The 11899-nt window shown below is 37.2% G+C and overlaps 1 protein-coding gene across 2 annotated transcripts; it reads left to right on the top strand.

Moving 5' to 3' along the window:
* The first annotated feature begins 470 nt into the window (after positions 1-470).
* CLEC12B (C-type lectin domain family 12 member B) lies at positions 471-9156 on the top strand. Of its 2 annotated transcripts, XM_005570102.4 has the most exons (6): positions 471-1072; positions 3176-3274; positions 4913-5131; positions 5643-5797; positions 5999-6114; positions 8706-9156. In XM_005570102.4, exons 1-6 carry the CDS (start codon positions 982-984, stop codon positions 8854-8856), a joined length of 831 nt encoding a protein of 276 aa, XP_005570159.3. In that variant the 5' UTR covers positions 471-981; the 3' UTR covers positions 8857-9156. The 2 variants fall into 2 exon arrangements, with proteins under 2 accessions (XP_005570159.3, XP_065379571.1); XM_065523499.1 differs by lacking the exon at positions 8706-9156 and having other exon boundaries at positions 4921-5131; positions 5999-8325.
* Positions 9157-11899: the final 2743 nt, after the last annotated feature.

Below are 11899 nucleotides of genomic sequence, written 5' to 3'. Positions count from 1 at the left end.
CATGCTTTCTATAAGAATTCCGCTACCCTGCAGGAATGACTGAAAGACAAACAAACGAACTAAAAGCAGTGAGCCGAGATCTCGCCACGGCACTCCAGCCTGGGCGACAGAGCGAGACTCCATCTAAAAAATAAAAAAATAAAAAACTTAAAAAAATAAAAAATAAAACCAAAAACACCTTACCATGTGCCAGTCTCATTCTCTCTAGAATCGACCTGCTTTTTCACTTTCACTCTCATGAAACTTCAGGTTTTAAAAATCTTTTAAAAATTTTGTCCTGTGTATTCCTTGCTGTCTGCAGGATTATTCTAGGGTGGTTGTTCTGTTAGGAACTTTTCCAATCTTGCCAGAAGAGGGCACTCCCATTCATACTCACGTTAAGTAGCTAAGTAGCTATCAATTTCTTCTCCATGCCCCATTACCAACACCATCACCCCCCCCCCCCACACACACACACACGTGTTTGAATTTCCTATAATAGCAGCCATGTCTGTGACACAGCTCTTCCTGTCTTAATGTGTGTTTCTGCTTAATATCTGATGTGGCTGAGAATAAACTAGAACCAGCATCTCCAGGCAGATTAGCTAGCCTTAGGTAGATGTAAAGAAGATAACCTGACTCTTTTCTGAAACATTCACAGCAGCCTCTACCTCCAGGATCATGGAGGTTCTCCACATTCCTCCCGTTCTGCCTCCAAGCACCCCTTCTTAGCTGCACAGCAAGAAACAATGCTGACAGAGCAGACAGTTTGAGATCTGTAACATTCTAATGAGAATATTTCTAAGGAGAATATTTGACTTTTCTCACTTTCTCTGCAGAGAAACAAATTGTCATTCTCCTCTTACAGAGGGGCAGTGGAGTGTGTCTGGGTCAGCTGAGTGTCTATATCAAAGCTCCCAGCCTTGAAAAAGACACCCTGTTCCCAGGCCTCGAGATATTGAAACGTTAATTAGATAATTTAAAGTAGGGTTTTCTTCTACAATGTCTGAAGAAGTGACCTACGCGACACTCACATTTCAGGATTATGCTGGAGCAAGGAATAACCGACATGGAAATAACCTAAGAAAAAAAGGTAGGAGTTCAGAGAACACCAGCTGTGTCATTGGGGGAGCGGACAGGTGTTAAATGATTTGAGGTGCCGGCTTTAATGCTGGCGTTAAAGACAGTGTGCTGTGAAATCTCCAAAATGGGAACAAATCTTGTGGAATGTAGTAGAAGAGTGAGTGTTCCCAAGGTTGAAGTGAAAATATGTGGCTTTCAGAACCTCTTTAAAATTGTGTGATATCACTATGTTTCAGGAAGCTCTGTGTTGTAGAGAAAAATTCTGACTGGACATGCCAGAAATTGAGCCTGGGGAATTAGAGATTTCTTTTTATGAATATAATCCTTGATATTTATACCTTGTTAGAGATGCCAGGAGGATATTCTTTCAGAAACCAGATTGGAGGCTTCTAAAATAGAGAAGATAGAGGACATTTTTCTTTTAGATGATGTAAGTTGCTTCAGAGAAAACTGGAAGATGAGTGAGTGGATTAGAAATGGATCAGAGCTAGTTTCTCTTTTGTCAGTAGTTTTTCAAATTTTAGGGTAGTTGAAATCCAAGTATAATTTGTAATGTTGAACCAGTAATAATAGTATCTGGGTAGTATTTTATGTACATTATATACAGATATAATTGTGATGACAATTCACGATAATATTCAAATATTAGTATTTTCTCCATTACATAGATGAAGAAACTGAGGCTGAGAGAAATTAGATAATTTAACAAGCTCACACAACTGCTATGTGGGGAAGCCCAGACTCAGTGCTGGTCTTCAGCTCATTCTCTTATGCCTAATTGGAATAAATAGCAGTCTCCATGTTCAAGAATCAAACCAGATTCTGTGGACATAAGACCACATCTCTTATTTTCAGATATGTTAACTATCCAGGTTCTCCTGAATCATGTCAGTCATCTGAACTTCTTTCTCCTGCCCTCTAGATTTATCTTTACATTTTGTGTGGTACATGACATTTGAGGGAAGGATATCTACAAAAAGATGATGGGAATAGACTTTGCATGTGTCTAATAAAGGTGGTTCCACATTTTTGCCTTTTTTTTTTTTTAACTTCTAATTCTAATCTGTGAGGAAAAAGGGAGGTGTGGATATGGTGCATATCAGTGCACCTGGAGACTGTAACGCTATATCTAAAATATTGGGCTAGATGTTATTTGGACCTAAATCAAGGAACACGAAGCTAAGGAAAATATGACAATCATTGATATTTTAGACAACAACTACTACAAGTAGGATGCTAATGGCTTTCTGGTCTATTCTGCTGTTTGTAAGTTAGACTGCACATTCTTTCTTTCATTCAGTATTCATTCATTAGTTATTAGGTGATAAATAGCATGAATAATAGATAAGTTATTGTTAACAGGTAAAAGATACTTTAAAAAGTAGAATCCACTTTTACAAGGCAGATAGAACATCTGCCTTATAGAGACTTTTGAGCTCAAAAGCTTGAGGTGTCTCCTACTGTCAGTATCATCCAGAAAAACACTTTATAGATCTCTCATTTATGAATTCACTAAACTTGAGGAAGAAAAGTGGGTAATGGTGTAAAGCAAAAACCTTGAAATTAGGAGAAGCTTCCTCTTAAAGGGAAGAAGAGCGGTGGAGAAATGGAGGGGAACCAATGACGGCACCCTCATTGCACTTCATATTAGGTAATTTCTTTTTCTTTTTTTTTTTTTTTTTGAGACGGAGTCTCGCTCTGTCGTCCAGGCTGGAGTGCAGTGGCCGGATTGCAGCTCACTGCAAGCTCCACCTCCCGGGTTTACGCCATTCTCCTGCCTCAGCCTCCCAAGTACCTGGGACTACAGGCGCCTGCCACCTCGCCCGGCTCATCTTTGTATTTTTAGTAGAGACGGGGTTTCACTGTGTTAGCCAGGATGGTCTCGATCTCCTGACCTCGTGATCCGCCCGCCTCGGCCTCCCAAAGTGCTGGGATTACAGGCTTGAGCCACCGCGCCCGGCCCCATATTAGGTATTTTCTAAATGAGGGCATTAAAGGAGCAAGAAAGAAATGTTAGTATCTGGAAGCTCCCTAAGTGTGAGAAATAAACAAACCAAAGTGAAACAAGCACAAAGCAGTTCTGTTTGCTAATTGCTTTGTGGGCTTTCTCCAGGGCATCCAGCTCCATCTCCCATTTGGCGTCATGCTGCCCTGGGTCTGCTAACTCTTTGCCTGATGTTGCTGATTGGGCTGGTGACGTTGGGGATGATGTGTAAGTAAATCCGCATCGAACCCAACAAAAGCAACTAGAAAACATATTTGTAAACCATGTGTAATCAGCTTGGATTGCAGATGGGTCCTAGCATCCTGAATCCTCTGATACTTTTCTGCTGTCTCATATCTCTCCTATTCGTCATATCTTCCCAATAAACCGGCAAAAGACATTATCAGGATGTGGTTCTAAATTCGTTGTTTTATCTTGATAAGCTAAACTGGACTTAAATGAAGACTCTTTGTTTCTACTTATTCATTAGGATAAAGAGCCTCTTTTCTGCCTAGACACACATTCACTTATCATTCCAAGGCTGAGAAATAAAGTCAAGAAATATGTACTGAAGGAAGTGCATGCTATGTTATTTACCGGGAAGACTTAGCACTAGACTAGGCTCAGTGTGCTTACATGAGACTTCTCTAGTGGAGAGAAATCTTCCAAGTAGCAGCAGCAGCCTGATTTCTATGAATGAGAAAGACATATAAACAAGGAGGAAGAATGGCCTGATACACTTTACCAACTAAGAGAGTTGAACCATCTCCACATGACAATGGAAGCTCCACTCTCAAGCACCACGGCCACAAAGTAACGGTCTATTGATTCTGACCCATCCTTGGGCAGTTGGGGATGAACATGGTAGGGAGTTCTTGAGTAATGAGGAAAACATCCTGAGAATACAAACTTTATAGAGTTGTTAAGTGTATGGTATACAGAGTAGTGAATTGGCATGGTATTCACTTACAGGGAACTCATAGTCAAGAAAGTTAATTTGCTGAATGATGCTAACATCTCCTCTGCCACATTCATTTCTTTTTAATAATTTAATGGATAATTTTTTAAGATTTAATTGATAATGAGGATTTGGACATAGCTTTGTCAACATAAAAAGAGGTTAATGATGTACCTTGCTCTTTTGAAAAGGAATATGATGTTCAAGCAGCAGTGACAGATATTCTGGAGCCAATCAGTATGAGATTAGCAGCTGATCTTCTACAATAATGTATATTTAAAAATTAAGTGAAAATGCAATAACATATGTCCATTGGTTTGATATAGAAGGGTGACATTTCTTTTCTAAAATTTAGTGCTTTTGGTGCAGTGGTTCTTAAATTTGTTGTGCTGATGAAGCACCTTAAATGCTTATGAAAAGGGCGTATTTCATGGACCCATGACCAGAAATGGTCTGATGTGCCATTAAGATCTGCTTTTTTTAACCTTTTGGTAAACAAGCATCTCAGGTCATCTGCAGAGTTTGCGATATCCATTGTCCCAAAGAATGCTGTTTTCATTAAAACAACAATTACATCATCTATCTCCAAATAAAATAAAACAAAAATAAAATAATTTCACGAAAATGAGTGGCAGAATGACTGGCCCTTCCTTAGATGTGATGTCAGAAATACATAATTATTAAATCATTATTTTAATATAGTGTAATAATAAAAATGTAAATAAAATTAAAAAGAACTATAAATAATTTGGAATAGAAAGGCATCTGGTTTGTTTCTTGCATGATACCTCAAATACTAAGAGCTACTAGTGAATCGTGAACAATTAAGAAATGTTTCTGTCACAAGAATTGTCTACAGTTATGAGAATAGAAGAACATATGAACTTGTCTACTGTCATGTCTTGGAGTTTTGCAGATATCTAATGACATTAACTCAGATTCAGAGAAATTGAGTCAACTTCAGAAAACCATCCACCAGCGGCAGGATAACTTATCCCAGCAACTGGGCAACTCCAATAACTTGTCCATGGAGGAGGAATTTCTCAAGTCACAGATCTCCAGTCTACTGAAGAGGCAGGAACAAATGGCCGTCAAACTGTGTCAAGAGCTAATCATTCATACTTCAGGTAATCAGACTTAGACCTGCTGACCAGTCAGATGGCATATGTCGCCCTGGTCTAAGTTGATCACATGCACCACCTCAGAGTATTGAGAGAGAGATGTCATCCAATGAACCTCAATGATGTTGCACCAAATTTACAGACAGCAAGGAAATATACAAATTCATTTAATATTTTTGAAGCCACAGGCAAATTTGGGAAGTATCTTGGAATGATACCAATCCAGATACTTCAACCCCTCATTTCATTAACTATTTCTAGGTGATCCTGTTGTTATGAAAGCTTAAAAGCACAGCTGGTAATTCTGAAGCCAGAAGACTAAGCCCTGAAAAGAGAATCCCTATTGCCCCAACCCATAACCAGGGGTCACCTTATTTTCAGAGGCTTCTAAAGCAGTATGCTTTCAGGGTGCTGACTCTCAGACCCTATTGTTCAATTAAATGATTTTGTTTCAAAGCCTTCTCCAGTCACTCCAGGGTCATTCCATTTATATTATTGGGTGTAATTTCCTTTTCAGACCACAGATGTAATCCATGTCCTAAGATGTGGCAATGGTACCAAAATAGTTGCTATTATTTTACAACAAATGAAGAGAAAACCTGGACTAACAGTAGAAAGGACTGCATAGACAAGAACTCCACCCTAGTGAAGATAGACAGTTTGGAAGAAAAGGTAGGATTGAGTCTCTTTCTCTAGTTATAGACATTATCTATACAATGAGAGAGAAATAAATAAAATATCTGATTCACATGTTGGAAATTCAGTGCATCTTGAATTAGAATTAATACATGAATTTAATGAATGTTCTCATCTATCTTAACTCTGCAAACTGGAATGTGGCACTCACATAAAACTTTTTCTCTGTTTTCTCAGGATTTTCTTACGTCACAGCCATTACTGATGTTTTCATTCTTTTGGCTGGGATTATCATGGGACTCCTCTGGCAGAAGTTGGTTCTGGGAAGATGGCTCTGTTCCCTCTCCATCCTTGTACGTCTCTAACTATTGAGGGTAAACACAAGCTTTCCGTGGAATCCTGGGAAAATTAATAATGATTGTGAGAATTATAAACACAGACATAAAAAGAGGAGTACAACATACTGAGAAAAGAACTCCAGTAACAAATATTGAAAGGAGGTATAGTTCATTTCATCTCTGTGACAAATTTATGGCAAGGCACTGAACTTTATCTTTTGGTAGAAATGTGTTTATTTAACACACACACACCTAATACTACATTCAAAGTATTTTATAAATATTAACCTTTGAAGAAAGCACTGTTACATTCCCACTTTATAGGTAGAAATATTATCACAGAGAGATTAAGTAATTTGCCTGAGGTCACTCAGCTCATAAATTGCACTTTAGGGACTGTGCACTCAGTCACTCAGCTGTTGTGATTCTCCATCACCTCCAATCCAAAAGGGTACTGCTGGTCATAAGAACATACATCAACACATTTATTTATACCAAATAACTGTCAACTATTTTCTAACAAAAAGTAAGACTGAATTGACTGATTAGTTCAAGAATTAGTGTCATGTTGAGGACTTGCAAATTACAACATATGTATGGCAAGTGTCTTTTATGAATTAAAATGAACTAAACCTTCCACTTCAAGGTTTGGATGAGAATATTTAAAGGACAAATAGAATATATAACACTTGGAAACTTTCAATTTTTTTAACTATTTAAAGTTATGAAAAAATAGATGTCAACAAAAATGTGTAAGGGGATATTAGGTTTGCTAAATTATTTCACAGATGATAAAAAAAAATTTTGAGGAAGACCTCTCATCATAAGTACATTTAAATGAAACTGTATTAATATTTTAAATATAATAGTGTTTTTATATTAGATAAAATTTAAGATCATTGGCATCTTAATGGATTTTTAAATTTTTTATTGATACATAAGAGTGCATATGTTTTGGGGTACATGAGATAATTTGATACATTCAGATAGTGTGTAAAGATCAAATAAGTGGAATTGGGATATCTATCACTTTAAATATTTATCTTTTCTTTGTGCTAGGAGCATTTAAATTATTATTTTCTCATTATTGTGAAATGTACAGTAGATTATTGTTAATTGTATTCACCCTAATAATCTATCAAACACTAGGTCTTACTTCTTCTATCTAACAAGATATTTGTATCCATAATGGCTTTTTATCTACCTTCCTCCCCCAACAAATAATTATCCACCGCCCTCCCTCCTGTTTCACTCTTTAAAGCATGTTGTCAGTTTTCTTAAACTGAATAATAATCACTCATCTTCTGTCAAAGATGCCACGCTTCAGCTGTGACTCAGCAATTCCTTAAATCACAAACAATGCTAGGTCTGTTACTTTCTCCCTGGATACACTTTATCTTCATCCGTTTCCCAATGTTTCATTGTGGCTACTTCTACTCAAACACTAATCCCCCATTCTCTAATCACCATTATCAATCATATCAAGTCAACTAGTCTGGTTTCACACTAATAATAATGACAAAAAGCACATGCAGAGTAATACACAAACAAAAAAAGTGACAGTTACTCTTCGTGATGAGAGCAATACTCGGCATGAACTGATTAATATTAATCTGAGGTGTTGCTACTAGACTGAGGGTTTCCAGGAGTAGTACCATGACATCATGTAAACACATTCCGTGTTGGAATCTAAGATGTGTCCGTTCTCCCAAAGGGATTTTAATCATCCTTGGCCTCTCTACTCACTCTTAATCAAAGTGTGAGGGAGGTGGCCCCCACAGCAGGGTTCGGAACTTACAGACCCTGGCCCCTGAGACATGCAGCTGTCAGATAAGCCAGCATGTCAAACTCAGGTTAGAGAGACTGAGCTTCCAGATTGTAGAACCATTTCCTTGACTACTGAGTAAAAGCCCAGGCTAAGATTTAGAAAGCCTAGCCCTGAAGCAAGAAAAGAATATGGCAGTGTAATGCAGGTCATTTAGGAAAAAACAATGTTGGGCACACAGAAAATTTAGACCTGACAAGTATAATTTTCTAAAGAGATTATTTCAGGGTTAACATCACTTTCTTAGCAGAGGAAGTGAATACTATTGTCAGCACCATATCTATATAGTCATTCATTTCCTCTTTTAATGTCTGTCTGGTTCTCTTTTTACCCACCGCATATGTATAACTATGTGAAAAGTTATATTTGTGCATAGTAAAATGTGATAGCTTTTTATAACAGAACGTGATTTTATTTTTATGTTTTTCTTCATAAAGTCCCAGAGAACTTCAAGTACTTCTAATATAAGCTGAACTGAGTAGCTTTCATTAATGGAATTCCATATTTCTAAAGGACATACAAATTCTCAGCCCAGGATTTAAGTATTTTCTTAAAGAATTCTACCCGGGATCATGATTAACTTAAAATAAAGAACCCACATGTGCCAGCTCTAGGCAGATTTTGTGCCAGTTTTAGGCAGCTTCAGAGTTTGAAGGTTTGTGGAGGCAGAAGTCTCTCAATATTCAGATACATGACATTGGCTGTAAGAGCAACTGAGAGCACTAAATAGTGATCATGTTTCAAATATAGAATTTATAATACATTTCAAATTAATTTTCAGATTTAGTACTAAAGAACTGGACCAGATCAATGGATCCAAAGGATGTGCTTATTTTCAAAAAGGAAATATTTATATTTCTCGCTGTAGCGCCGAAATTTTTTGGATTTGCGAGAAGACGGCCGCCCCAGTGAAGATCGAGGATTTGGATTAGTATGCTTCTTCCAAATTCTCCAAGAAGTAAGAGACTTGGAGAGGAAAGAGGAAACTACGGTACCAGAGCCAAAACCAGCTTTTAAAATGACTGTGTATTTACATCATCAGACGAATGAACTTGTTTAACAAACATTCTCCAGTTCCTTGTCTGACATCTTCTGATTTGATGTTATTATTCAGTCTTACAATTATCCCTGGGGACCAAGGGGAATAGCCATACTATGGCTTTATGATTGTCTCAGAATCATTTCACTGAATTTCTTTGCTTTCTCAAATAAAGACTCCTTTCTTACATTATTATTATATTGTCACGTGTGCACTAGGGTGATATTTAAATATTTAAAAACTAGGGTGATAATTAAATATTTAAAAACACAGGCCACAGCACTAGAACAAGGTCCAAGAGACGCCTGTTGTGATAGTTGCTGGATCATGTGGAGGTCTGGGGGATCCCAGGCTAAGGATCCTGGTAGCTGGGGCTGCAGCACTGTATCAACTGATTTGGAAATATTTTATTTTAGCAAATGTTTGTACCACTGTGAACCAGCTAAGTGTCACCCTGCACTTGCAAAATAACTTTTCTTCTCCAACAACCCTATGAAAATAAGTATTTTTATTAATCTTTAAAATTTAGATAACTTGTAATCTAGGTTAAGAAGCATAAGCATTTAATATTTACTTTTTTTTTTTTTTTTGAGACAGTGTCTCACTTTGTCAGCTAGGCTGGAGTATTGTGATGTGATTGGCTCACTGAAGCCTTGATCTCCTGGGCTCAATCAATTCTCCCACCTCAGCCTCCAGAATAACTGGGATTACAGGCATGCAACACCATGCTCAGCTAATTTTTGTATTTTTTTGTAGAGACGAGGTTTCACCATGTTGCCCAGGCTGGTCTCAAACACCTAAGCTCAAGCTATCTGCCAACCTCAGCCTCCCAAAATGCTGGGATTACAGGTGTGAGTCACTGCCCCTGGCCAATAGTTATATGTTTATCATTTATCTAAATTAGTAATATTGATGTTACTGATTTTGTAATCTGGGCGTTATTATAAAAATATATTCTCTTACAATTGATATTTTGTTTCCCTCAGAAAAGTCTTAATAAACTGTTTGAAGACATCAAAATATAAAAACCATTATCTTTAATTATTTAGGCCTTTCCTGAATCACAGTTTGTCAGTGTTCCTGCACACTAGATGCTAAATATTGTAAATCTAGGGTTTAAGATTTTTCCTGGAACAAAATTGCTGATTTCAGAATACTGGTAAAGGATATAGTTTTCCATTTATCCTCACATCATTCCATAGCTATATGTAGGCAGAAAATAATGGTGAAATTAGCCTTTGATACTGATTTTGCTAGGTCAGAAATCTAGAATTTACTGGAAAATTGATATAATCCAAGTTCAAAGTTAGATGCATTTCAGTACTTTGACAGTCCTTTGAAACTACAACTTCATACATACCATCTAGTAGCTTCTTATTCTCTAAATATTTAAAATTATGAACTAATCAGTGTTTTATATATGCACCAACAGAAACTATAGAATAAAGGAAAAATGTCAATGTGAAAATTTAGTAAGAATTACAAACAATATATTTAAGCACAACTTTTGAAATACAGACAATTATCATAGTTCAAGTAAATAGAGTCTCAGCTCTTATACAGGATTCAAACATAAGTTACATACACATGGATTAAAGAAGAAACTTGATTCTTTCATTTCTCTTTAGCAGTTTGCCCCTGGCATTCTCACAAAGATAAAATTATTTATTAAAGTTCAAAATCTCTGCCTCTGACTCCCACACATTTGGGTTTCATTTTATTCCCAGGAGAAAAATAACTTCTTTCATTCCTCTATTTCTAATAAGAAGATCTACTTTTAACAATTAGAATACCTTAATTGGTTATTTTGTTCCTATTAAGAAGTTATAGGTTTTTTTCTGGTATATTGTATGTTTTAATTCTTATTTCATGTAAACTCTTTTATACTCATTAAAAGTTCTGTTTGTGACCTCACAGTGCCCTGGATCTTGATCAGCTCTTATTACTAAGAGCCTCCTCCTTGCTGCCGTGCTATCATCATGTTATCCCTGACGGCCTCTACAGTAGATGCACAAATCCAGAGTTCTCAAGATACATTAGCCATTTGTGTCAGAATGCTTCATCTTTTGATTCTGGTAACTTAGCTTATGAGACAGGGCTTGTTTCCAGAAATTTTCATCTCTTTCTTTTTCTTCTCTCTTCCTTTCCTACTGCCCCCAACACCCTCTCCAGTCAAAATCCCTGAGATATTTTATATATATATACAGGTATGTGCAAATGGTATATTTTTAGGGGAAAGACCATTGATATGGTTTGGATCTGTGTCCTTACCAAATCTCATGTCGAGATGTAATCCCCAATGTTGGTGGTGGTGCCTGGTGGGAGGTGACTGGGTCATGGGGGTAGATTTCTCATGAATGGCTTAGCACCATCTTCTTGGTGCTGTTCTCATGATAGTGAGTTCTCACAAGATCTGGTTGTTTAAAAGTGTGTAGCATCCCCCCAACCCCCACACCACACCATCTATCCTGCTACTGCTCCAGCCATGTGAAGTACCCACTCCTCCTTCATCTTCCATCATGACTGTAAGTTTCCTGAGGCCTCCCTAGAAGCCCAGCAGTTTCCAGCATCATGCTTCCTGTACCACCTGAAGAACTATGAGCCAATTAAACTTTTTTCTTTATAAATTACCCAGTCTTGAGTATTTCTTTATAGCAATGTGAGAATTTAATGTGGGTTCCAAACCTGGCTTCACATCAAATTTACACAGATAGTACCTTAAAGGCACAGATATTTGTGTCACACATCAGATCTATAAAATCAGAATGGTTGGAAGACAGAAATGGAGAATCTGTAAGTTTCTCAAACTACACAGGTGATTTTTATTAACTCAGCCTGAGTGGCAATGTTTGGATAAATAACATCAATACTACCTCCCTGAGCAAACAGGCCCAGAGACAAAGGTGCTGGAACCATCTTCAAATTGGATGGCTCTT

The sequence above is a fragment of the Macaca fascicularis genome, chromosome 11 (genome assembly GCF_037993035.2).
Source record: "Macaca fascicularis isolate 582-1 chromosome 11, T2T-MFA8v1.1".
NCBI lineage: Eukaryota > Metazoa > Chordata > Mammalia > Primates > Cercopithecidae > Macaca > Macaca fascicularis.
Note: the sequence above shows the minus strand (reverse complement) of the source record. Positions and strands in the feature narration are given on the sequence as shown.

Coding starts and splice junctions, on each gene's coding strand:
- CLEC12B (XM_005570102.4), top strand. CDS start 982: ATGTCTGAAGAAGTGACCTACGCGACACTCACATTTCAGGATTATGCT. Junction 1,073..3,175: donor AAATAACCTAAGAAAAAAAG/GTAGGAGTTCAG, acceptor GGCTTTCTCCAG/GGCATCCAGCTCCATCTCCC. Junction 3,275..4,912: donor GGTGACGTTGGGGATGATGT/GTAAGTAAATCC, acceptor CATGTCTTGGAG/TTTTGCAGATATCTAATGAC.